Here is a 25,740-nt window from a genome sequence, read left to right on the forward strand (position 1 = left end):
AAACCATGATCTTCATATCTTAAGCCTCCTGAGTAGCTAGGATTACAGGCATGAGGTACTTGCCCCAAGCAGCTACTCTCAAGCTTTTAAAGCAAGTGCTAGAGTGCTAGTGTGTCTGGCCTTTGAGGGGGGAGACTCAGAACATACAGAAGTGATTACAGAATGTACTTTTGTTTTGGCTTTTTGTTGCCAGTCCTGGGGCTTGAACTCAGGGCCTGAGCACTGCCCCTGGATTCTTTTTGCTCAAGGCTAGCACTCTGCCACTTGAGCCATAGTGCCACTTCCGGCTTTTTCTATATATATGTGGTGTTGAGGAATTGAACCCAGGGCTTCATGTATATGAGACGAGCACTTTACCACTAGGCCATATTCCCAGCCCCCAGAATGTACTTTTGATTTAGGGGTTGTGATGAGGGTTTCAGGTTGGGCTCTGGAGGGACAGGGATAAGGGACAATGACCCACAGGGGTAGCAGTGTGAAGCAGAATGGGGTGTGGTCTCAATTTGGAGTCTATGAGAGGCTCTTGGGAGCCCTGCAGGTCCAGCCCTGGTGGTGCTTGAGGTCTGATGGAAGCCAGGGGCACCCCCTAGTGGCTGAGATGCATTACAGGTTGATTCAAGATTAGAGTGGAAAGGAGGGTGCTGGGAAAAATCACAGCAGAGCTGTGGGAGCCCCTATCTGCATCCTGCAGAATAGGGATTGGATTATTCCAGACTGTGCAGATACAAATGGGTGTGTAAATGTGGCCAGCTTGGGTTGCAAGGTGCTACAAGTTGCCTGACTTGAACACATTTATTCTTTTTTTGGGGGGTGGGGGGTATGAGACTAGGACTCAAACTCAGTACCTGATGCCTTCACTCACTGGTTAGCACTTCACCAACTGCAGCCCCAACACACTTATTCTGTCCTGGTTTTGGAAGCCAGAAGCTGGGCTGGGGATTTGGTAGGGCTCTAGTCCTGAGTAAGCAAGCTGAGTGAGAGCTCCTGAGTAAGCAAGCTGAGTGAGAGCATAAGGTCCTGAGTTCAAGCCCTAGTATTAAAATTAAAAAACAAAAAACTTGAGGCCAAGATGTCAAGGTGTGAGCAGCGCTGGGAGAATCCACCCCAGGGCTGTCCCTAATTTGCAGTAGTAGCTGGCAAGCAACAGAGCGCTTGACCTGCCTAAGCCTAATTGCATTTCTGCCTCTATCTCTACATAGCCTTCCCAAGAGCATCTGCATCCACATAGCTCTTCCTCCTCCCCTTTGAATTCCCCCCCCCCCATTTTTGGTAGTGGTACTGAGGCTTGAACTCAGAACCTAGGTGCTGCCCCTTAATTTTTTCACTCAAGACTAGCACTCTACTGCTTGAGCCACAGATCCTTTTATGGTGTGTGTGTGTGTGTGTGTGTGTGTGTGTGTGGTCTCATGGAGTTAGGAATGTGGCTTAGTGGTAGAGTGCTTGCCTAGCATATGTGAAGCCCTGGGTTCAATTCCTCAGTACTACATAAACATGAAAAGCCGTAAGTGGCACTGTGGCAGCCCAGAGACAGCGCCCAGACCCTGAGTTCAAGCCCAAGGACTGGCAAAATAATTTTAAAAGTCCCATCGGGCTGGGAATATGGCCTAGTGGCAAGAGTGCTTGCCTCCTACACATGAAGCTCTCGGTTCGGTTCCCCAGCACCACATATATGGAAAACGGCCAGAAGGGGCGCTGTGGCTCAGGTGGCAGAGTGCTAGCCTTGAGCGGGAAGAAGCCAGGGATGGTGCTCAGGCCCTGAGTCCAAGGCCCAGGACTGGCCAAAAAAAAAAAAAAGTCCCATGGACTTTCCTGCCTGGGCAAGCTTCAAACCTGGGTCCTCAAATATCAGCCTTCTGAGTAGGTAGAATTACAGGTGTGAGCCAGTGATACCTGGCTCACATTTCTTCTTCAGCTTCACTAATTTCATGAGCAGGGACCTCATTTCCAAGCCAAATCACATCAGTGGGACACCTGAGGAACAAGACTTCAACCTGTGAGCTGGGGGGGCCACCGTGACCAGTGCCATCTGCTTTGAGGTCATCTATGCCTGCAGTCTGGTTTTATTCCCACAGAGGCACGGTGGAGCAGCAGACCTTGATTCCTCTTCAGATCCTGGTAACAGCTTAAGTCCTTGCTACCAACAGGCCCCATCCTCATACACACTGGCATCCCTCCTGCCACTTTTTTTTTTTTTTTTGGCCAGTCCTGGGGCTTGAACTCAGGGCCTGAGCACTGTCCCTGAGCTGCTTTGCACAAGGCTAACATTCTACCACTTGAGCCCCAGCACCACTTCCAGCTATTTCTGTATATGTGGTGCTGAGGAATTGAACCCAGGGCTTCATGCATGCTAGGCAAACACTCTACTACTAGGCCACATCCCCAGCCCCTGCCACCACTCTTATCCCAGCTTCTGTGATGGTTGGTAATAGTCCTCTAAGATAGTGAAGCTGTTTTGTTTTGGGGCCTGGGTTTGAACTCAGAGCCTGGATGTTGTCCCTCAGCTTTTTCACTCAGGCGCATTCTACCACTTGAGCCACAGCTTTCCTTCTGGTTTTTCTGGTGGTTAATCAGAGATATATCTCACAGACAGCTAGTGGCTCACACCTGTAATCCTTGCTATTCAGGAGGCTGAGAACTGAGGATCATGGTTCAAAACCAGCCTGAGCCAGGAAGCCCATGAGACTCTTATCTCCAATAAAGCTCAGAACCCCGATTTTAAGCCCTAGGACTTACACACACACACACACACACACACACACACACACACACACACACACACACACTCGCTTGGCTTCCTGAGCTCTCAGCCTTCTGAGTTGCTAAGATTACAGGCATGAGCCACCAGTGCCCAGACCTGACACTGGTTTTTTGTTATCCACAAGTCTGTGTTCCAGTGAAGCAGAAAGAAAATTAGCCAATTTAAAAGACCAGCTGGTTGTGGGGACGAGCTATGATGGGGAGACTGATAGTGTATGACATTTGAGCTTGGTCTCTGCTGCTCCTCAGGGGAGACTGCAGCAGAGACGACCATGATGGAATCTGTCTGTGAGGTGTCTGGGGCAGGCCAGGCTCATCCTGACCATATAGTCTGAAATCCTTTGAGACAGCAGAGATGGAGGGAGGGCAGGGGGCACACATCCACTCATGTTCATGTTTCAAAAAGGCAGCCCCTGCTCTGTCTGATGCAGAAAGAGGATTTATTTCCAGAATCTTCTCATGTAGTAAAATATACCACGTATAAGGATGCACACGCAGGTGGGCAGGGCAGGTGCTGCTGGCAAAGGCTCTCCTACAGCTGGCCCCAGCACAGTAAGGAGGCTGAGACAGCCTTGGGTGCAAAGTAGCAACTCCATGGCCAGGAGCTTTAGCTGGGCACCAGTCGAAGCCCAAAGACTGGGCGGGCACCTACTGCCTGATGAATTGCCACCATACTTTGGGCCGTGCTCAGGTGCACTTGGGGGCTGGAGCAGCACCTGGGCAGTTTGGCAAGGGTCCAGGACCCCCAGTCCTCAGGGTTGGGGTGCAGCTGGGTGCTGAGGGCAGTGACCTTGGTGCCATGGAGGCTTGGCCAGCAGCACAGAAGCCTCAAGAAGGAAAGAGTTTTTGGCCCAAATATTATCAAAGGTGCTGTGGTTACTCCCCTGATACATCTCAGGCAGGGAGTCAGGAGAATGGGGAAGTAGTATTGGTTGCTAGATTCCTTTCTAAGGCACATATCTGTCCCTGGCTCTTATGTGTGCCATCCTCAGGTCCCACCTGAGAGCCAGGCTCTGCTCCCTGCAGACACACACAGAAGGGTCCTTCATCCTGTCAAAGCAGGAGCCGCAGGTTCCCAGCTGCTGCCCACAGCTGGCAGAGGCAGTGCAAGTGTCCAGAGACACGGGACTCTCCTCACAGTCACCCATGCTGCCTCCACCAAAAGGATGGGGCTGGTTTGGGGGATGCACATGAAGGTTTCATCTGGGGTCTATGGTTTAAAGACAGGAATGCTACCTGCCAGGGCCAGGCAGGACCCCTGTTCCAGGGGAGCGGTCTGTCTATCCACCCAGCCCTCCTGGATGGATGGATGGACAGACAGGGAGAAACACATGTTGCTGGTGAAGAGTGGGCCTGTCAAGAATGGCACATGGAGGACCAGGTCTGGCAGCCACAGGGGCCTAAGAGCCTAGCCATCCGGCCTCTTCTATGACAACTGAGGGCACCTGCTCTGGTAATGTGGATGGAGGTTGAGACATGGAACTTGGGGCCCTGGCTCACCAGGGTGGTCCAGCCTATGGCAGATTTCAGCCTAAGTAAGCCCTGGTGAGTTGGCTTCATGTGACCTGGAGACAAATGCCGTGGCTGCCAAATGAGGAGTGGCTACACATTCTCAGGGGCAACTGGCCGACAGCCGATCAGCAGTGCTTACTTATGACAGGTCCGCACACAGGAGTGACATGAACACAGGTCCCTGGGCCCCCAGGCCCACGGGGATGGCGTTTCAGGTCTCATAGTTCCAAGAGCAGGTGGCAGAAGTGGACAGGGTAGAGGAGGCAGGTGGCAGCATGCCCAGAAAGCTCCCTCTAAGGCCAGTGGCTGCCACTAGCTGGGTAGTTGGGCACAGTGGGATATTCCGGCAAGCTGTTCCCCGAGAAGTTGTTGTACTGGGCCTCCCGCGACGGTGGGTTCCGCCAGGTGCCCATGCTCCACTCTGTCTGTGCCTTCTGGAAGCTTCCACCAGCCCCTCGGTAGATCCTGTGTACCTGTAAGATGGGAGGACAAGAGGGGGTTAAAAAAAACAACAACAACAACAAACCAGCTGGCTCATGCATATAGCAGGGATACAACACAGCAGAGCTGGCTTTCTTGTTCCTAGTCCACAAGTGCGGGAGCATGGTCTTCCTACAACACAGTGTGTATCTCCCATAAAAGGAGACATACTCCAACTTGGCAGTTTCCCCAGGGCCACATGCACTACTCTCCTGGGATATGTCACTGTGCTGCCACATAACTAGTGTGGGAAGTACCACCCGTGCCCAGGACTCCATTCCCATCCACCACTGAGATGTCTCAGGTTGTCACTCAAGGACGTGAGCAAATGGTATGGTCACCTCAACAGCCTAGATCACAGAGAAGTGTGGAAGGTGGAGGGAGACGCTGGGGATACTTTTTTTTTGCCAGTCCTGGGACTTAAACTCAGGGCCTGAGCACTGTCCCTGGCTTCTTTTTGCTCAAGGCTAGCACTATGACACTTGAGCCACAGCGCCACTTCTGGCCTTTTTCTATGTATGTGGTGCTGGGGAATCGAACCCAGGGCTTCATGTATACGAGGAAAGCACTCTTGCCATATTCCCAGCCTGGGGATACCTTTATTCTTCAGTAAATGAAAGGGAAATCATGCTGAGTGTCTGTGGTTTATGTCCATAAAATTGCCCATATTTCCTCTGCCATCACTGCATGACCACGCCTCAGCTATGAGGTGGTGATCACACACATAAGACTCTGGAGACTTGGTTGCTCATGTCCCTCACCTGAAACTCATGCCCTGCAGAGTAGCTCTGGGCACTCAGGGATGATGATGTCATGAAGCCTCTTGCAGAGGGGCCCTGACAGGGAATATGAACTTACAGAGGCAAAGCATGGGCTGCCTAATGTGGGAGCTTTAGGTCATGGATCCTCTTTGCCTCTGGGCTGTGAATCAAGACTCTGACTAGAGCCTGTGCGGGCTACTCTTTGGTCATGCCCCTGAGCCATGTATTTCTAGAAACTCTGCACAGCATGAATAAGGCTCTGGGTTTACCCTCAGCACTGTAAAACATATAGGTCTTGTTTGTTTGTGCTGGTACTAGGGCTTGAACTCAGGGCCTCAAGCTTTCCATTGGCTTTTTGGCTCAAGATTGGCACTTTACCACTTGAGCCACAGCTTCACTTCTGGCTTTTTGCTAGTTAAAACCAGAGATAAGGGTCTCAAGGACTTTCCTGGAAGGCTGGTTTTGAACAGTGACCCTCAGACTCCTGAGTAGCTAGGATTACAGCCATGTGCCACTAGTGGCCAGCTTAAGTGTGTGTGTGTGTGTGTGTGTGTGTGTGTGTGTGTGTGTGTGTATGTATGTATGTGTGCATCTGTGTATGTCACTCCTAGGGCTAAACTCAGTGCCTGGGCACTGTCTCTGAGCTTTTTCACTCAAGGCTCCTCTAGCACTGCTCTACCACTTTAAGCTACAGTGCTACTTCCAGTTTGGGGGTAGTTAATTGGACATAAAGATTCTCATGGACTTTCCTGCCCAGGCTGGCTTTGAACTGCAGTCCTCAGATCTCAGCCTTCTCAGTAGCTAGGATTACAGGCATGATCCACTGGTGCCCGGCTTGTCTCTGAGTTTTTTCATTCAAAGCTAGTGTTCTAACACTTGAGCCACACCTCTACTTCTAGTTTTTTGCTGGTTAATTGGAGATAAGAGAGACTTTCCTTCCCAGGCTTTCTTCAAACTTTAATGCTCAGATCTCAGACTCATTAGCTAGGATTATAGGAGGCTTTCTGTTTTAACTCCACATTCTTTATTAGCAGCCCAGTTGCATAGTTCTTACCTTCTAGCAGGATCTGCCTCTGTCCTGTGGACTGGCTACTAAAGGCTCTTTTCTCTGTCTCTGAGGGAGATGGGGAGGCAGAGTCACCCCTCAGGCAGGCCTGGGGATGTATGCTCAGAAGGTTGCCAGGCTGGCCCATGGTGCTGGCGGCACTTGTGGACCTGGGGGTTCCTGGGTCTAGACTTCCAGTACAGATGATGTGGTTTACTCTCAGACCCTATCCTTCGAGTGTGGGATTTTGACATTGACAGGTAGAGAGGCCACATGGCGGCTCCTCGAGATTCCAAATGCTGAGTCTCTGTGAGCTCCTGTGAGGACAGCTTGTTATCAGGGATGAAGTATGTACATCCTATGTGACTCTCAAAGAGAAGGCCTCCCTGACTTCACATCCCTGGGATGGAGAGGGGAGAGGAACAGTGAGGGGTAGGTGGCCCAGGACTGAGGACTTACCTTCATGATCACAATGGCCATCAAGGCGGCTGACAGAGAGAACATGACAGCTGGAATCAGCATGACCACTGCAGCTCCAACACTAGTCTGGAATGCGACCACCACTGCCAGCCAGCCACTGCAGGGGCAAGAAAGAGAGTGGGTCTGGGCATACCACAGACAAGGGCCTGTCTGTCCTTCCTTCAGACCAACCAGAGAAGAAAGGTAACTCTTGGAAGAAGGGGCAATGGGTCACCAGCTACCAGGTGACCACATGGAGTGATGCTGTGACTATCAGTGAGGATGGATGTGTGAGTGCCAACAGGGTTCTAATAGCAAATTTCACTTGTTAGAATACAGTCAAAAGGAAATCAAACTCTGATCATATAACGTATTTATCAAGGGCTGGGAATGTGGCTTGGTGGTAGAGTGCTTGCCCTAGCATGCGTGATGTCCTGAGTTCAATTCCTGAATACTACATAAACAGAAAAGGCCAGAAGTGGGACTGTGGCTCAAGTGGTAGAGTGCTATCCTTGAGCAAAAGCAGCTCAGGGACATGTCTGTGCCCAGGCCCTGAGTTCAAGCATCAGGACTGGCAAAAAAGTTTTTTTTTTTTTTAAATTAAAGTATCAAAATGAACTCTAGGAAATGGAAACAAGAGGTTTTTGGTTTTTTTTTTTAAATTGTTTTTGTTTTCTTTTTGTCTTGTTTATCTGTCTTTGGGAGGGGAAGGGGAGTCACAGAAATGGAGAGACAATGGGTGAAAAATGCAGCAGTAGTAATCACTAAACACTATGTTGAAAATGAACTATACGGAGCTGGGGGATATGGCCTAGTGGCAAGAGTGCTTGCCTCACATACATGAGGCCCTGGGTTCAATTCCCCAGCACCACATATACAGAAAACGGCCAGAAGCGGCACTGTGGCTCAAGTGGCAGAGTGCTAGCCTTGAGCAAAAAGAAGCCAGGGACAGTGCTCAGGCCCTGAGTCCAAGCCCCAGGACTGGCAAAAAAAAAAAAAGAAAAAGAAAATGAACTGTACAACTTATGGGTGGGGATGGGAGGGAAAAACTAGGAGGGAAAACCTAGGAGAGAGCAAAAGAAGGGGTGGTATCATCTAAGAAGAAATGTACTCTTTACTTGACTTATATAACTGTAACCCCTCTGTATATCTCCCTTATAATAATTTCAGAAAACAATGTAAAGGCCCAAAGCAAAATTAAAATAAATAAAAATTTAAAAAGTTGCTGGGTACCTGAGGCTCATGCCTGTAATCCTAGCTACTCAGGAGGCTGAGATCTGAGGATCACAGTTCAAAGCCAGCCCAGAAAAGTCTGTGAGACTCCTACCTCCAATTAACCACCAGAAAATTGGAAGCAAAAATATGACTCAAAGTAGTAGAGCTCCAGTCTTGAGAAAGAGCTCAGGGACAGTGCCCAGGCCCTTTGTTCAAGCCCCAAGACCAACAACAACAACAACAAAAAGAAATCACAGAACAAAAGATTTAAGATAAGGCCTCACCAAGTCCAACAGTGTCAATATTGTGCCTCAATTCTCAAACTTTTTTTTGCCAGTCATGGGGCTTTTGCAGAAGGCTAGCACTCTACCACTTGAGCCACAGCTCCATTTTTTTTTTTTTGCTAGTCCTGGGGCTTGAACTCAGGGCCTGAGCACTGTCCCTGGCTTCTTTTTGCTCAAGGCTAGCACTCTGCCACTTGAGCCACAGCACCACTTCTGGCCGTTTTCTGTATAGGTGGTGCTGGGGAATTGAACCCAGCGCTTCATGTATATGAGGTAAGCACTCTTTGCCACTAGACCATATCCCCAGCCCCCTTTTGTTTTTTGTGATACTGAGGGATCAAACCCAGGACTTCATGCATGCTAGGTAAGCACTCTACCATTAAGCCACATTCCAGAATGAAAATAAAACAACAAAAAAAAAAAGCCACAAGTGGCGCTGTGGCTCAAGTAGTAGAGTGCTAGCCTTAGGCAAAAGAAGCTTTGGGAGAGTGCCTAGGCCCTGAGTTCAAGCCCCAGGACTGGCAATAAATAAACAAATACATAGTTTAAACTTAGCCTAAAACTTTTGCGTGTGTACACTGGCCCTGGGGACTGGATACTGTCCCTGAGCTTTTCTCTCTCAAGGCTAGCACTCTATCATATGAGTCACAACTTCACTTCTGGCTTGTTGGTGTTTAACTGGAGTTAAGGGTCTCATGGACTTTCTGCCTAGGCTTGCTTGGAACCATGATCCTCAGATCCCAGCCTACTGAGTAGATAGGATTATGGGAGTGAGCCACTGGTTCCTGATCTCTTTTGCTTCATTTTGACACAGGATGTTGCTTAGTGGCCCACGGTGGCCTATAACTCATTAAAAAAAATTCTGATCTCCAAATAGTAGTGTCACCTGTTAAGTCTATGGCCATTTACAACAGCCGCCACTCAGACCTCATGCACTATGCTCAAAACTCTAGCAGCAAAGGCTGCTGCAGCAGCACTATATGTCTCTCTTAGGATGGAGGGTGGTGTGACAGGCAGGCCTGTCTCTAGTGCCTGGCCTGCTGCCCTCCCCAATGTCCTCAGCAGGATCACCCCTCACTATACTCCCTGGCCAAGTGGCCAGTTCCAGCCAGTGCTGATGGCTCATGCCTGTTCCTAGCTACTCAGGGGGCTGAGATCTGAGGCCAGCCCTTAGTTCAAATGAGAGAGCAAGGAGAGAAGAAAGAGAGAGAGGAAAGAAAGAACAAAAAGAAAAATAATAGCCAGGCCCCAGTGGCTCAAGTCTATAATCCTAGCTACTCAGGAAGCTGATATCTGAAGATTGTGGTTCAAAGCCAGCCCAGGCAGGAAAATCTGCAAGACTCTTCTCTTTTTTTGTTTGTTTTTGGCCAGTCCTGGGGCTTGGACTCAGGGCCTGAGCACTGTCCCTGGCTTCTTTTTGCTCAAGGCTAGCACTCTGCCACTTGAGCCACAGCACCACTTCTGGCCGTTTTCTGTATATGTGGTGCTGGGGAATTGAACCCAGGGCCTCATGTATGTGAGGCAAGCACTCTTGCCACTAGGCCATATCCCCAGCCCTGCAAGACTCTTATCGCCAATTAAATCACAGAAAAAGCTACAAGTGATCTGTGGCTCTATTGGTAAAGTGCCAGCCTTGAGCAAAAGGAGCTAAGGGACAGTTCTCAGGGCCAGAATTTAAGCCTCATAACTGGCAAAGAAAAAAAAAAAAAGAGAGAGAGAAAGAGAGAGAATGGGGGCTGGGAATATGGCCTACTGGTAAAGTGCTCACCTTGTATACATGAAGCCCTGGATTCGATTCCTCAGCACCATATAAACAGAAAAAGCCACAAGTGGCGCTGTGGCTCAAGTGGCAGAGTGCTAGCCTTGAGCAAAAAGAAGCCAGGGACAGTGCTCAGGCCCTAAGTTCAAGCCCCAGGACTGGCAAAAAAAAAAAAAAAATTAAGAGAGAGAGAGAGAGAGAGATTGCAGGCTCACACCTGCAATCCTAGCGACTCGGGAGGCTGAGTTCTGAAGATCACGGTTCAAAGCCAGCCCAGGCAAGAAAATCCATGAGACTCTTATCTCCAGTAAACCACCATAAAACTGGAAGTGGCACTGTGGCTCAAAGTGGAAGAGCACTAGCTTTGAGCTAATAGTCTAATCCAGATACACACGAAGCAGAAGAAGCCTTCTGCTGACAGACAGTTACCCTGGGGAGCATACCACCCCACCCTCAACTGGACCAGAGCCTCTCTGAACTGTTTACAAGAATAGACCACAGGATACTGTTACCTGAGTCACCATGTGCTTGGGGTGCCTTTGTAACAGCACACAACATATATGACTGACACATACACACATATAGGTACCACACAATGCTTATAGTGTTCAGAGCTTACCATACGCCCCAGTTTGAGAAGCCAATTGTCTGGATGGCAGTCAGGATGAACTGAGCTCCAAAGATGAAGAAAAACAGCATGAAGTTAAAGGAGCTGTCAGCTCTACAAAGGGACAAAACAAAACAAAAAAAACACTGCTGTGACGGTGACACCTGACACTTCTGTTGTTTTAAGAAATAGTATTTTGCTGGGTGCCAGTGGCCTACCTATAATCCTAGCAATTCAGGAGGCTGAGATCTGAGGATTATGGCACAAAGTCAACCCAGGCAGGAAAGTTGATGAGACTCTTACCTCCAATTAACCACCAGAAAACTGAAAGTGGCACTGTGGCTCAACTGGTAGAGCACTAGCCTTGAGTAAAAGAGCTCAGGGGCAGTGCCCAGGCCCTGAATTCAAGCCCCATGACCAACCAAAAAAAAAGTTAGTAAGAATCCATCTCAACCAATGGAAGTTGAGTGTGGTGGCCTGAATCTGTTATCCAAGCTACCAGTGAAATGTAAATAGGAGGACTGATGGGGCTGGGAATATGGCCTAGTGGCAAGAGTGCTTGCCTCCTATGCATGAAGCCCTGGGTTCGATTCCTCAGTACCACATATATAGAAAACGGCCAGAAGTGGCGCTGTGGCTCAAGTGGCAGAGTGCTAGCCTTGAGAAAAAAAAAAAAAAGAAAAAAGCCAGGGACAGTGCTCAGGCCCTGAGTTAAAGCCCCAGGACTGGAAAAAAAAAGGAAATAGGAGGACTGAGTTCCAGATCAGTTCAGCCATAAACATGAGACACTATTTGAAAAATAATTAAAAGCAAAAAGGGCTAAAGGTATGGCTCAAGTGGTAGAACACTTGCTGAGCAAGTACACAGCCCTGCATTCAAACCCCAGGACTGGGGGAAAAAAAAAAAAGATAATTGGCTGGGTACCTATGGCTCATTCCTGTAATCCTATCTACTTAGGAGTCTAAGATATGAGGATTCCATGGTTTGAAGCCAGCCAAGGCAGCAAATTCTCTGTGAGACTCTTATCTCTAATTAACCACCAAAAAAGTTGGAAGTAGAGTTGTGGCTCAAGTAGTACAGTGCTAGCCTTGAGCACAAAAATTCAGGGACAATGCCCAGGCCCTGGATTCAACCCCAGGACAGACCCAAAGGGGAAAAAAATCCCAAAGGTAAAAAAAAAATTTTTTTTTTTTTTTTTGGCCAGTCCTGGGCCTTGGACTCAGGGCCTGAGCACTGTCCCTGGCTTCTTTTTGCTCAAGGCTAGCACTCTACCACTTGAGCCACAGCGCCACTTCTGGCCGTTTTCTATATATGTGGTGCTGGGGAATCGAACCCAGGGCTTCATGTATGTGAGGCAAGCACTCTTGCCACTAGGCCATATTCCCAGCCCCACAAAGGTAAATTTTATCAAAGCACATCATATGCATGTATGGAATGATTATAATAAAATCCCTTTGTACAAGTCATCTATGCTAATAAAAAGTTGTTTTTTTGTGTGTATATGTGCCAGTCCTGGGGCTTGAATTAGGGGCCTGAGTACTGTCCCTGGCTTCTTTTTGCTCAAGGCTAGCACTCTACCACTTGAGCCACAGCACCACTTCTGGCCTTTTCTATACATGTGGTGCTGAGGAATCAAACCCAGGGCTTCATGTATATGAGGCAAGCACTCTACCACTAGGCTATATTCCCAGCCCCTAAAAAGTATTTTTAATAACAAAAACAAAGGTCAGGGATGTAGCTCAGTGGTAGAGCACCTAACAATTTGGAGGTACAAGGTTCCAACCCTGGTACTAGCAGGGGAAAAAAAAAAAACAGTGCAAGCAAGCAGCAGTTTGATTTGGTCTGTTGGCTCAAGTTTGCTGACCCCAAAATAAACTGCCACAAGAGGAAGAGCCGCTGTTCACTGCACCAAAAGCCCAATGTATACCAGTACCATTCTAGGCAGCTGGCACCAGGCTCCCTTTGGTGTGGGAGAACTGGTGAGAGGAACCAGACCACAGAAGGTGGGTGGGCAGTCACCCCAACTCTGAGCAGGACCATTAGCAGCAGAGATGTCCACAGATCCCTACAGGGAGCAAGTGTGACAAAACCTGGGTGTAAGCTGAACACAGGTGGCTCACACCTGTAATCCTAGCTACTCAGTAGGCTGAGAATTGAGGATTGAGGTTCAAAGCCAGCCTGGTCAGGAAAGTCTGTGAGACTCTTATCTTCAATTAATCACCAGAAAACTGGAAGTGGTGCTGCTGCTCAAGTGGTAGAGCACTAGCCTTGAGCTGAAGAGTTCAGAGACAGCACCCAGGCCCAGAGTTCAAGACCCACCACTTGACCAAAACAAAACAAAAACCTGGGTGTAGGCTGACTCACCGGAAGGCTTTGTAGGCTGGTCGGAACCAGCATACGTAGCCACAAGGGGTGAAGAGCAGCAGCCAGAGGAAAGCCAGGCCAAAGTTGACTCCAGAACCACTGGCAATCCACCAGACCAGACAGGCGATGAGGTTGATGCCAAGTGTGGTACAGTAAACTGGAGTGGAGAGAAGGGGGAGGGCGAAGCAGGATGGAGGGTAGGGGCATTGGCCTCACAGGTTGGGTACCCACCTCCCTGGCCTCAGGACTTTCCCAAATTAGGGATGAGCTGGGGGAAGCCACACTAGCAGGCCAGGCTTAGGATGCAGGGACAAGGGGATTCCTGCCAGGCCACTAAGGCCCTAGGGAAGGCTGTTGTCCCCAGCTGCCCAGACCACTGCACATTGCTACATTGGGACAGCAGCTTTTCCACAAAGGACACACACACACAGTTCAGGCTCCAAGCCAGTTACTAGTCGGGTGCCCACAGCCCCAGGGCTTACACAGCCAAAGGCGGTAGATCCTCTTCACTAAGACCTGGTGCTCAATGGGAATCTCATCAGAAAAATCCTGGTAGAAGCAGGGCTTCAGCGGGATGAACTTGGGCAGGGGCGGAAAGTTGTTCTCTTTCCCTAAGGGAAGAAGACCCACAGGTCACATGATCATGGTCAGGACATTACTGTACTTTTCAAGCAGGTAGAAGATCCCCCTAGAACCACAAGAAACCATCTGCCCTACTACACCTGGGCTCTAGCCCAAGAAGCCTCTATGTCAGGCCCCTGACCCCTAAAGTTATGTTTAAAATTTCTTATGAGCTGGGTGCCAGTGGCTCATGCCTGTAATCCTGGCTATTTGGGAGGCTGAGATCTGAAGATCAAAGTTCGAAGCCAGTCCAGGCAGAAAAGTCCATGAGAGTTTTGTCTTTTGCCATTCCTGGGCTTGAACTTCCGGCTTTTTCTGCTTTTGTGGTACAGAGGAATCAAATTCAGGGCTTCATGCATTCTAAGCAAACACTCTACTACTAAGCCACATTCCCAGCCCTTCCATAAGATTTTTTTTTTTTTGGCCAGTCCTGGGCCTTGGACTCAGGGCCTGAGCACTGTCCCTGGCTTCTTCCCGCTCAAGGCTAGCACTCCGCCACTTGAGCCACAGCGCCGCTTCTGGCCGTTTTCTGTATATGTGGTGCTGGGGAATCGAACCTAGGGCCTCGTGTATCCGAGGCAGGCACTCTTGCCACTAGGCTATATCCCCAGCCCCATAAGATTTTTTTTTAATTAAATTTTATTGACAAGGTGTTGTGCAAAGGGGGTACAGTTACATAATAAGGCAGTGAGTACATTTCTTGTGATATCTTTTTATTTTTTTGGCCAGTCCTGGGCCTTGGACTCAGGGCCTGAGCACTGTCCCTGGCTTCTTTTTGCTCAAGGCTAGCACTCTGCCACTTGAGCCACAGCGCCACGTCCGGCCGTTTTTTATATATGTGGTGCTGAGGAATCCAACCCAGGTCTTCATGTATACAAGTCAAGCACTCTTGCCACTAGGCCATATTCCCAGCCCTTCTTGTGATATCTTACACCCTCCTTTTTCTTTCCCTTTCCTAGATCAGGTAGGCATATATACAATATCCAGTGTACCAAAATCATATACAGTAACCACGTAGGGTTTGCCACAGGAAATTCACCTAGTACTAACAGTAGAATCCTCCTGTGTCCTTCTCTTGGAGTTGTTTTTGCTTATCCTCATCTTATATAACCATGTGTACATGGTTTATTCTAGACCTTTTTATGTTTAGTAGTTTTTTGGCTTTAGATACATAATGTAAAGTCGCTGACCCAAACATATGGAAATACCATTTGAAAAGAAGTTTGTTTTACAGACCTGGTCTCTGCTGTCCTCCTCCCTCTCTAACAGTCATTTATCAAGGAAACCATGCCCCTTTGTTCTCTGTGTTCTAGGCTTGTCTCACTCAACATTATTTGTTCAAGTTCTGACCATTTCCCTGTGAATACCAATATTTTATCATTTCTATGTAGTATTCCATTGTGTATAGGTACTACATTTTTTGAATCCATTCATCTGTAGTGGGGCATCTAGGTTGTTTCCATATTTTGGCTATTGTGAATTGTGCCATGATAAATATGGATGTGCAAATGTCTTTATGATATCTTGAGACCTGTTGTTCAGGATAGATGCCTCGCCATGAGATTCTTTGTTTTGTTTTTGTTGCCAGTCCTAGGGCTTGAACTCAGGGCCTAAGCACTGTCCCTGGTGTCTTTTTGCTCAAGGCTAGCACTCTACTTCTTGAGCCACAGCACCACTTCCAGCTTTTTTCTACCTATGTGGTGCTGAGGAATCAAACCCAGGGCTTCACGTATACAAGGCAAGCACTTTACTACTAGGCCATATTCCCAGCTCCCCATGAGATTCTTATCTCCTTAACCACCAGAAAACCGGAAGTGGTGCTGTGGCTCAAAGTGGTAGAGCGAACTGTATATGTTCTTGATACATTGTATATTGTATATATGTCTACCTGACCTAGAGAAGGGATAGGAAAACAGGGCGTAAGATATCACAAGAAATGTACACACTGCCCTACTATGTAACTGTACCCTTTTTGCACAACACCTTGTCAAAAAAATTGTGTTCAAGGCTGGGAATATGTCCTAGTGGCAAAAGTGCTTGCCTTGTATATATGAGGCCCTGGGTTCAATTCCCCAGCACCACATATACAGAAAACGGCCAGAAGTGGCGCTGTGGCTCAAGTGGCAGAGTGCTAGCCTTGAGCAAAAAAGAAGCCAGGGACAGTGCTCAGGCCCTGAGTCCAAGCCCCAGGACTGGCCAAAAAAAAAAAAAAAAAAAATTGTGTTCAATTAATAAATAAATTAAATAAAAATAAAAATAAAAAAGTGGTAGAGCGAAAAAGCTCAAAGACAGTGCCCATGCCCTAAGTTCAAGCATCACACACACACACACAAATTCTCATGAACCAGGTACCAGTAACTCATGCCTATAATTCTAGCTATTGAGGAACTGAGATCTGAGGATTGCAGTTCAATGCCAGCCTAGACAGGAAAGTTTGCAAGACTCTTATCTCTAATTAGCCATACATGCGCGCAAAAAAGGTTGAAGTGGAAGTGTAGCTCAAGTGATAGATGGCCAGCCTTGTGTGAAAAAGCTCAGGGACAGTGCTCAGACCATGTTCAATTTCTGGGACCAGCACATACCCAAAAAATTTCTTATGACACAGACAAACTCAATAGGCACAATACAAACTTGTTAACAACTATGTGCAGGCAAGGTCCCAGAAAGTGGAACATGAGCTTCTCTAATGTTTTTAGACCTTCTATAAGGACATCTTTCTGCTCAGAAGGCTGAGGTCTAAGGATCCTAGTTTGAAGTCAACCTGGACAGAAAAGTCTATGAGATTCTTATCTCCCATTAATCAACAAAAGAAAAAAAAGAAAGAAAAGAAAAGAGGGTGCAGGGCTAGGAATATGGCTTAGTGATAGAGTGCTTGCTTAGCATACATGAAGCTACATTCCCAGCCCCTGTGAGACTCTTATCTCTAATTAACTACCAAAGCTAGCCAGAAGATGCGCTATGACTCAAGTGGTCCAGTGCTAGCCTTGAGCAAAGCAGCAGCTCAAGGACAGAGCCCAGGTGCTGAATTCAAGCCCCAGGACTGGCAAAAAAAAAAAAAAAAAGGTACAGCATGAGACCACTTCAAGTACTCCAGGCCTGTGTGCACTGCAGGACGGATAAGGGAGTCCAGCAGAGCCTGAGGAGGCCATGGGGCAGGGGACATGGATAATATAGAGCCCTGAAGTGAGTGTACCATGAGTCTAGGACTGGAGAAGAGACCAGCAGAGAGATGATGAGATGAACCTCCAAGGCCTGCTTCACTTGTATGTTTCTTGGTCAGTTTTGAGGCTTGAACTCAGGGGCTAGGAGCTGCCCTCAAGCTTTTTCCACTCAAGGCTGGCACTTACCAACTTGAGCCACAGTGCATCTTCTGGCTATTTTGGGTAGTTAATTAGAGATAAGAGTCTCACAGGGGCTGGGAATATGGCTTAGCAGTAGAGTGCTTGCCTAGCATGCATGAAACCCTAGGTTCAATTCCTCAGCACCACATAAACAGAAAAAGCCAGAAGTGGCGCTGTGGTTCAAGTGGTAGAGTGCTAGCCTTGAGCAAAAGGAAGCCAGGGACAGTGCTCAGGCCCTGAGTCTAAGCCCCAGGACTGGCCAAAAATAAAATTAAATAAATAAAGTCTCACAGACTTTCCTGCCTGGACTGGCTTTGCATTGCAATCTTCAGATATCAGCCTCCTAATAACTATAATTACAGGCATGAGCCACCAGCACCTGGCTGCTTCACTCATTTATGAGGCAGGTGAAGTGACCATGTGGCTGTGCCACTGTGGACATGGCGGCTTTGCAGGTGAGCATGTTTGCACCGCACAGCTGCCTAAAGTACAAGGCAGAAAGGCGATTTGCAGGTTTGATGGGGGAGGGTTGGGGTGCTGGCTGAAGCCATGGCACATATAGAAGATGCTGATATCCCTCCCACTGGGGGCCATGTCCTAGAGAAGAGCAGACCCCTTGCTGTCATGGCCTTCCTGATAGGACTTACCTGACATTTCTGCTCTGGCTGATCTGGTGCCCTGGCTGAAGCCTGCAGCCACCTGAAAGGAAACAGGATGTCAGGGACCCTATAGCCACAGGTGATTGGATGCCCACTTGCAGGCCTGGGTCCAAAGCAGGGCATCCATCATGACCAAAAGTCCTATCAGGCTGGGTGCTGGTGGTTGTTACCCTAGCTACTCAGGAGGGTGAGATCAGAAGACTGTAGGTCACAGGCAACCCAGGCAGAAAATTCTGTGAGATCCCATCTCCCAATTTGTTAGCCAGCAAAATACCATGGCTTAAGTGGTAGAGTATTAGCTATGAGTAAGTAAGCTGTGATAGAGTGTGAGACCCTGAGGTCAAACTGCTATATCAGGAATAAAAATCAATTAAATCACGACTGTAATCCTATCTACTCAGGAGGCTGAGGTGTGAGGATTGAAATTCAAAGACAGCCCAGGCAGACAAACCCAAGAGACTCTTATCTTCAATTAACCAGCAAAAAGCCAAAGTAGAGCTGTGGCTCAAGTGGTAAAGTTCCAGCCTTAAGCAAAAATGCTAAGGGCCAGGAACACCCTGTGTGTGTGCGCACACAGACAGACAGAACCTGATAGAAAGGTCAAGGTCAGCTGCTGCCTCAGCTGATATCTCACAGAGAATGAGAGAGATCACTAGTGTTACTGAACCTCAGAGCCCAGCTACGGGCGTGCTAGCTGGTGCTGGCAGGATGGGATAGGTCAGGCTTGGTTCCCCCACCCCAACTTCTGCCTGTGGTTTAAGACTGCTCCAAGTACCTCCTGACCTCTGTGAGGCCCATTTCCCATTGACTCATTGAGAACTGAGATCTAACTCACTACTGTGACCTTAAGTCCCATCACCTCTGCACTACAGTTGTTCCCCTTGATTCCCACAGAACCAGGAATCTTGACATAGCAAGAGTGGTACCCACAGCTCCTATTAGACCAGCCCTATCCCCAAGCCAGCTTCCCGAGTCCTCAAAGGTGGAGTTGCCAGGCCAGGGTGAGGGGGCAGGTACTGGGGTAGGGCCCTGGCTCTCCCCAGTCTGGGTAAAAAGCTTCCAAGAATACCAACTTTCTCCAGGCCATCTTGCTCAAACCACTAGTCTTGAGACCCTCAGGGTCTCAGGATGGGATACTTCATTTCTCGGCCTCTCAGCTACTTCTGTCCTCAGCTGCTTGCCCAGGATGGTAGACACATCCTTTAGGAGAGGCCCTAACCCTGCCTAGTACAGGAAGGACCTGTGTGGACAACAGGCAGTCCAAAGCCCACACTTTCATGGGTGGGCCTGTGGTTCCTGTCTCCTTCTAGCCACCACAGACCTCCATCCAGCATCAGCATGGCCTAGTTTTCCTGGTGATGGGGCAGACTCAGTCAGTCCCAGTGTCCTGGCCACTGTGCGCACCCCCCCCCCCAAGACCAGGGGTACCTTCAGGAGAACAATTTAGGGGCTCCAGCACCACCAAGTAGCCAGGCATCAGGCATCTGCTCTGAGTCCCCAACAAACAGCAGCTCCAGCCTTCTGTCCTACAAACTTGTGCTGACCCCTTCTGGGGTCCCCACTTGCAACTTATGAAAGACAGTGAATGAAATGACCCTGAAGAAGCCTCTGGGTAAGACATCCCCAGACTGACCTGTATCCAAACACACGTTCTAGACTGCAGGCATGCAGAAGTGCCACCTGGGCCTCCTCTGCCTCTGGACACACCCTATACCATTGACACAATCTGCTCAGTGGGTCTCCTTTCTGTTCCAGCCCCAGTACCCCAGCTGCTGTGACAGGCACCTCTATCCAGACAGAAGTTTGGTTTGGGGGTAGTTTATTTTCATATGCCATTGCTGTTTCCTGACACAGTCATGAAGGACCACAGAAACTGAAACAGAGAACAGAACTGAGTCCCAGGGCTAGCAGAAGTGTTGTGGCAGTAAGCATTTCAAATGGAGATGGGATGAAGCCCTGGAATCCCAGATGATGGTTGAGACTGGCCAGCAGCAGAGCAAGTTGTGGAAGCACATGGGCACCAAGCCTACTTGTCAGGGTCCAGCCTGCTGCACTGGTCTTCGAGGACACCTCGGAATACCTGGAAGCGGTGGTTGAGGTCAGGTTGGGCATGGATACGGAAGCGAGTACCCAAGGCACCGTCAGGTGAGGGAGCCCCATAGAAAACCCGCTGGATGCGGGAATGCACAAGGGCCATGGCACACATGGTGCAGGGCTCCCGGGTAACATAGAGATCGTAGCCAGTGCACACGTAGGGAAGGCCATCCTCATCCTTGTCCTCATCCAGCTTGCGTACACAGCCTACTTGGGGGCCCTTAGGGGTGCTGGTTACAGGGGTGAAGGAGCAGGCTGGGTAGGGCTTGAAGTCATAGGTACCACGGCCCTGGCCCTGGGCCACAAGATCGATGCATACCATGACAGCATGCAGAAGGGGGCTTGCTGCATGGCTGCAGTCGTGGCCTGTGGCTAGCACTCTGTCTGAGGCTGGGTCCACCACAACAGCACCCACAGCTTGCAGGCCTCCAGCCAATGCCCGCTGTGCAGCTTGTATGGCCCGTTCCATGTGCCTCTGCATTGCAGCCCGCTCCTGTGCTGAGAAGAGCTGTCCAGCCAGGGCACTGGTCACTTGCTTGTCCTCATGGAAGGATGTGGGCCAGTGGATCCTAGCTTCCTCAAACTGATCCCTAGTCAAGGGTGGCCGGGCAGGTACAGGCACCAGGAAGGGTGGCCCCAAGCCCTGAGGGTCCACAGCCGGCCTCGGGAGGAGCTCAGCCAGTGAGCGTGTGCCCGCAGCTGGCCCTGCCAGGCACAGCAACATCTCCAAGGTATGAGGGCCACAAGCATCCCGGCTGGGCCGCACCCGTTTGAGGTGCGGCTGGGCAAGCAGTGGGTAGACGGCTGATATCTCCTTGAGGAGGCGTGAGGTCTGGCGTTTGTCAAGAATAGGTGCAGCATAGGCCAGCACCAGCTCCACGTCCCGGGACTGCTGCTCAGACAGGACTGGGAGGGCTTGCCAAGATACTAGCTCTGGCTCCAAGTGACCAGTCTTCTCATGGTCATGCAGTTGTGTGAGGCCCAGGGCAGGTTCCATCCTCAACAAGGCTCCAACTGTGGAGACAGAGATTGGAGCAGAGCACTGTCCATGAGCTTTGGCAAGTCTGGGTGAGCTAGAGGAGTCAGTTCCTGGAGGCTCTATGAGATTGAGCATGCTGAATTTGGAGGCTCATTCAGAGAGCTCCAGGCCAGAGTCTGCACATCACCAGTCAAAATCTTGCTCATGTCCCACTAACACTTGGTGTGCAGAGTCCAAACATCCATTTAGCTCTTGAAAAAAAACAAAATGTAATTCATGTGCTATAAGTAACATCTTTGTTTTGTTTTGAGACAGATTCTTGTTTTGTAGTCTAGGCTGGCCTGGAACTTGCCATCTTCCTGTCTCAGTGTCTCCACTGGGACTAAAGGCATGTGATATCACACCCACCATCACTTTTAAGGGTGTATTTAGTAGATGTAAGGGCGTATTTAGAGATGTACAACCATCATACTACGGGATTCCAAAGAGTCACCACTCTGCATACACACTAGTGCTAGGCAGCCCCTAATCTGCCTCCTGCATCTCCAGAAGCCAGGTGAGCTGCTGACAGGCTGAGGCGAGCTTCAGAGACTTTGGTCCTACAGCAGAAGGAACTGAATCTGAATTCTGCTAACAGTGTTGTGAGTAGACCCTCCCTAGTTGAGCCTATATGAAAAAGCAGCCCCTGCCAACCCTTGGCCTCTAATGGGTAAGACCTCTATGAGTAGACCCAGACATAATGTGTCCACAGGCTAATGGACAAACATCACTTAAGCTACTAAATTTCTAGGAGTCACATAGTAACAGAAAGTGAATGGGACTACCTCCCAGGATAATGCAGTGTCTGCTGATGTTCCAGAATAAATGGCCTTCTCCTTGCTGTTTCTTTAAGATTCACCAGCCAAGTATACAAAGAGCTAGACAGAAGAAAGGCAAGAAAACACCAGCCCCTCCTCCCCTAAATGCAGCTCCTTCTCCTGTAGGAAGCCCATGCTTCCTATCCTCCCCCTTATCCCTGCAGCCACAGTGGTCAGGTGCACCTGACCTCCAAGACTCTCCTACCTCCTGCCCCACTCGAGAGGCCCTGGAGGACAGAGCTGCTGTGGGCTGGGCTAGCCTAGGGACCTGCCTATCCGCTCCACCTGGCCCTTCTGCCAAGGCTCCTGGCCCCGCCTTGCAAAGCTGTATCTGACATCAATGCCACCATCACCCTCAAGGTAGGGATGTGTAAAGAGAGGAGCAGTGCTGGCTAGGTGCCCCTAGTTCTTGTCCCTCAGAACCTGAACCCTCTTCTGCTTTTGGGGTTATAGGCAGCCAGGGCGTAGGAGGGAGGTGACAGGGATTCTGGCCTATGGGGGACAGGCAGCCCCATTTGGAGACTTTACACATGGGCAACAGTGAAGGACAGTGCCTCTACTCGCTGATCTTGGCCAGGGGCACTGATCCACTGATCATCCTGAAGATATCAGCTCCATAGTCATGCTTCTCTATCCCCAACACTTCCCAGGTCCACATCTGCCCCCAGCTGACTTGCCCCAACCAGGAACCCATTAGATTTGGAGGCTGGGGCAGGAGAATCATTTGAGCTCAGGAATTCAACCCAGCCTGGGCAGGTTCTTAGTCTAAAAAAAAAAAAAAAAAAAAGGAAAGAAAGAAAGAAAGAAAGAAACATGAATAAACAACCCCATATCACAACCCAGGAGCTAGAGACTGGGATGTGTGGGTGGTGTCTAGCATGCCTGAAAAGGCCTGGTGTCACCACAGCTGCCGCTGTCCGAGACTCCATGACAGGCAGGGCCCACAGAGGGTCATGGTGTCCCCTGAATTTGCTGACCCACACACCAATTCTTTTGGTTTGCATGGCCTGCCTAGGCCACAAAAGCCCCACTGTGATCAGGGTAAAAGCCAAACACAGTCTTGTTTGTTTCCAAGACTACAATCTCTGACTGATGAAGAACAAAACAAAATGACAGAGAAAGAAGGCTGCTATCGGAACCAGCTACCTGGGCTTCTAACTTGTGGGGGATTTGGCGGAGAGCAACTAAAGTCACAGAGCCACAGGACAGAAAGGTCCTTCTGGGTTTACTGCTCTGATGGCTGTCCAAGATAAGGAACAGTGGGCTCAACAGCAACTCCTTCTCTAGCTGTTGCAGGTCCAAAGGGTCTAAGCTGGTCAGGAGACTAGGAATCCTCCTTAATCAGACCCCAGGTGGACAATGGGCTGTAGGCTTGGGGTCCAACAGAAATGGATCAGCAGGGCTGGGAATGTGCCTTAGTGGTACAGTGATTTCCTAGCATGCACGAAGCCCTGGGTTCAATTCCTCAGCACCACAAAAACAGAAAAACCCGGAAGTAGCGCTGTGGCTCAAGTGGTAGAGTGCTAGCCTCAAGCAAAAAGAAGACAGGGACAGTGCTCAGGCCCTGAGTTCAAGCCCCAGGATTGGCATAAAAAGAAAACAAGTGGGGCTGGGGATATAGCCTAGCGGCAAGAGTGCCTGCCTCGGGTACACGAGGCCCTAGGTTCGATTCCCCAGCACTACATATACAGAAAACGGCCAGAAGCGGCGCTGTGGCTCAAGTGGCAGAGTGCTAGTCTTGAGTGGGAAGAAGCCAGGGACAGTGCTCAGGCCCTGAGTCCAAGGCCCAGGACTGGCAAAAAAAAAAAAAAAAAGAAAAAAGAAAACAAGTGAATCAGCCTCTTAAATCTGATATGGCTTTGGAAGGGACAGGAGATGGCATTTGTTCTGGTTGGGTGAACCTGCATAGTAAAATCCCTGGTGAATGCTAGGCTAGGCAGCACCTCTTACCCACTGATGAGGAACCCAAAGCAGTCAAGAGCTTTGGCCCTAGGTGTGTCCATCCGGAAAGCATACAGGGCATTGGAGTTACCACAGAGGTTCCACCCAGCTAAGATATCCCTACCTGGGACATCTTAGGCACCAGTTGATCCTCTCTAGCCTCACTTCTAATCCTGTGCCATGGGAATCTGACCAGTCAGGCAGGGAACCACCAGCAGAAAGGGACAGAACACATGCACTAGGCACTGTCCTGAGCCACACTGAAATACTCCACAAAAGAGCCCCATTGCTTCATGGGGGAGAAAAGCAAGCAAAGCCTGAGAAGGAACCTGAGTAGAAGGAACAACCAATGTTCAGTCTCATGACACACCTCACCCAGGGGAATGTCTATTTCAAATGTAGTTTCTAGGCTGAAAGGAGGAGGGCCCTTATATGCTCCCCAAGTGAGTAGACTGACCATATAAAACACAGTTGAATAAAACTACTAAATATGAATTTGGCATAAACAAGTAATGTTTTAGTAAGTTTCATGTAGTCTTCAAGATATTCAAAGCTGGGACTGGGAACATGACTTAGTGGTAGAGTGCTTCCCTAGCATGCATGAAGTAATGGGTTCAATTCCTCACTACCACATAAATAGAAAAGGACAGAAGTGGCACTGTGGCTCAAGTGGTAGAGTGCTAGCCTTCGGCATAAGGAGCTCAGGGACAGTGCCCAGGCCCTGAATTCAAGCCCCAGAACTGGCAAAATGTGTATGTGTGTGTATGTGTGTGGGTGTGGGTGTATTCAGCGCTAAAACTAATATTTGATGGGCCAGGCATAGTGGGATAGGCCTGTAATTCCAGCTGTGTGGCAGCAAGTAGAAAGATCTTTGCTTTAGTTGAGATTCATCCATACAAAAACGCAAGATCCTATCTGAATAACTGAACTAAAGCAAAAATGAGTTTGGCTCAAATACTGGAGCGCTTGCCTACGTAGCAAGAGCACTTTTTTTTTTTTTTGCCAGTCCTAGGCCGTGAACTCAGGGCCTGAGCACTGTCCCTGGCTTCTTTTTGCTCAAGGCTAGCACTCTGCCACTTGAGCCACAGCGCCACTTCTGGCCATTTTCTGTATATGTGGTGCTGGGGAATCAAACCCAGGGCCTCATGTATATGAGGCAGGCACTCTTGCCACTAGGCCATATCCCCAGCCCCACAAGAGCACTTTTTGTGTCAATAAAATTCGAACTTCAGCTGGGCGTGGGTGGCTCACGACAATAATCCTAACTACTCAGGAGTCTGAGAGCTGAGGGCCACAGTTCAAAGCCAGCCAAGGCAGGAAAGTCTGTGAGATTCTCATCTCCGGTTAACCACCAAAAAACCAGAAGGGGAGCGGTGGTTCAAAGTGGCAGAGCGCTAGCCTTGAGCCTTGGACAGCCTCAGGCCCTGAGTTCAACCCCACGATCGACCTCACCCCACCCCCCTACCCACCCCCCACAAAAAGCTGTAGGACCTCCGCTAAAGAAAAACTCCTGGAGAGGAACATGCACCAGGATCAGGAACTTGGTAAACAGGCAACAGGAAGTAGGGGACTGGCCCCCACCTACCGACGCAGGAGATCCCGGAAGATGCTGTGCGGTACGGGGTCTCCAGACCCCAATGCATGTTATGTGCGTGGGCAAATACGCGACGAGTTAGTGAGGGGGGGGGGGGTTGTCTGTACAGGCTCACGCGCAAGCGCAGTAATGTTGCCTGCTGGCGCACGCACGCGCACACCACCCACATGCCCACCCACCCACCCACCCATCTGAGATGGGCGCGAGCCTGGCCAGGCCCAATCCGACCCCCGTACAGTCCCATATTCCGCCCACGTCTAGACCACCGTCACTATCCCAATTCCTCTTTCCCGGAAGCCTGGGCTGAGAAAACCCGAGTCCCCAGGCGCGCCTGCTCACCAGAGGGACACCCGCCCGAACGCTCCGCTTCGCCAAGTCCTAGCAACCGGCCTGCCCGCCTGTCGTCGCGGA

At 49.6% G+C, this 25,740-nt stretch overlaps 2 protein-coding genes across 6 annotated transcripts; both read right to left on the minus strand.

Moving 5' to 3' along the window:
- Positions 1 to 3,178: 3,178 nt before the first annotated feature.
- Positions 3,179 to 25,738, minus strand: Scamp4 (secretory carrier membrane protein 4). 4 transcript variants are annotated; one of them, XM_048341722.1, is made up of 8 exons: positions 25,666 to 25,724; positions 24,694 to 24,699; positions 17,853 to 17,902; positions 13,726 to 13,854; positions 13,244 to 13,400; positions 10,892 to 10,993; positions 7,015 to 7,132; positions 3,179 to 4,742 (listed from the first exon to the last, which is right to left on the minus strand). In XM_048341722.1, exons 3-8 carry the CDS (start codon positions 17,857 to 17,859, stop codon positions 4,563 to 4,565), a joined length of 693 nt encoding a protein of 230 aa, XP_048197679.1. In that variant the 5' UTR covers positions 17,860 to 17,902; positions 24,694 to 24,699; positions 25,666 to 25,724; the 3' UTR covers positions 3,179 to 4,562. The 4 variants fall into 4 exon arrangements, with proteins under 4 accessions (XP_048197679.1, XP_048197678.1, XP_048197680.1 ...); XM_048341721.1 differs by lacking the exon at positions 24,694 to 24,699 and having other exon boundaries at positions 17,853 to 17,904; positions 25,669 to 25,738; XM_048341723.1 differs by lacking the exons at positions 24,694 to 24,699; positions 25,666 to 25,724 and adding an exon at positions 25,321 to 25,390 and having other exon boundaries at positions 17,853 to 17,904.
- On the minus strand, positions 19,311 to 25,738 carry Adat3 (adenosine deaminase tRNA specific 3). Of its 2 annotated transcripts, none has more exons than XM_048341718.1 (2): positions 25,669 to 25,738; positions 19,311 to 21,188 (listed from the first exon to the last, which is right to left on the minus strand). In XM_048341718.1, exon 2 carries the CDS (start codon positions 21,070 to 21,072, stop codon positions 19,891 to 19,893), a length of 1,182 nt encoding a protein of 393 aa, XP_048197675.1. In that variant the 5' UTR covers positions 21,073 to 21,188; positions 25,669 to 25,738; the 3' UTR covers positions 19,311 to 19,890. The 2 variants fall into 2 exon arrangements, with proteins under 2 accessions (XP_048197675.1, XP_048197676.1); XM_048341719.1 differs by having other exon boundaries at positions 19,311 to 20,972; positions 25,669 to 25,727.
- Positions 25,739 to 25,740: the final 2 nt, after the last annotated feature.

Source organism: Perognathus longimembris, chromosome 3 (assembly GCF_023159225.1).
Source record: "Perognathus longimembris pacificus isolate PPM17 chromosome 3, ASM2315922v1, whole genome shotgun sequence".
NCBI lineage: Eukaryota > Metazoa > Chordata > Mammalia > Rodentia > Heteromyidae > Perognathus > Perognathus longimembris.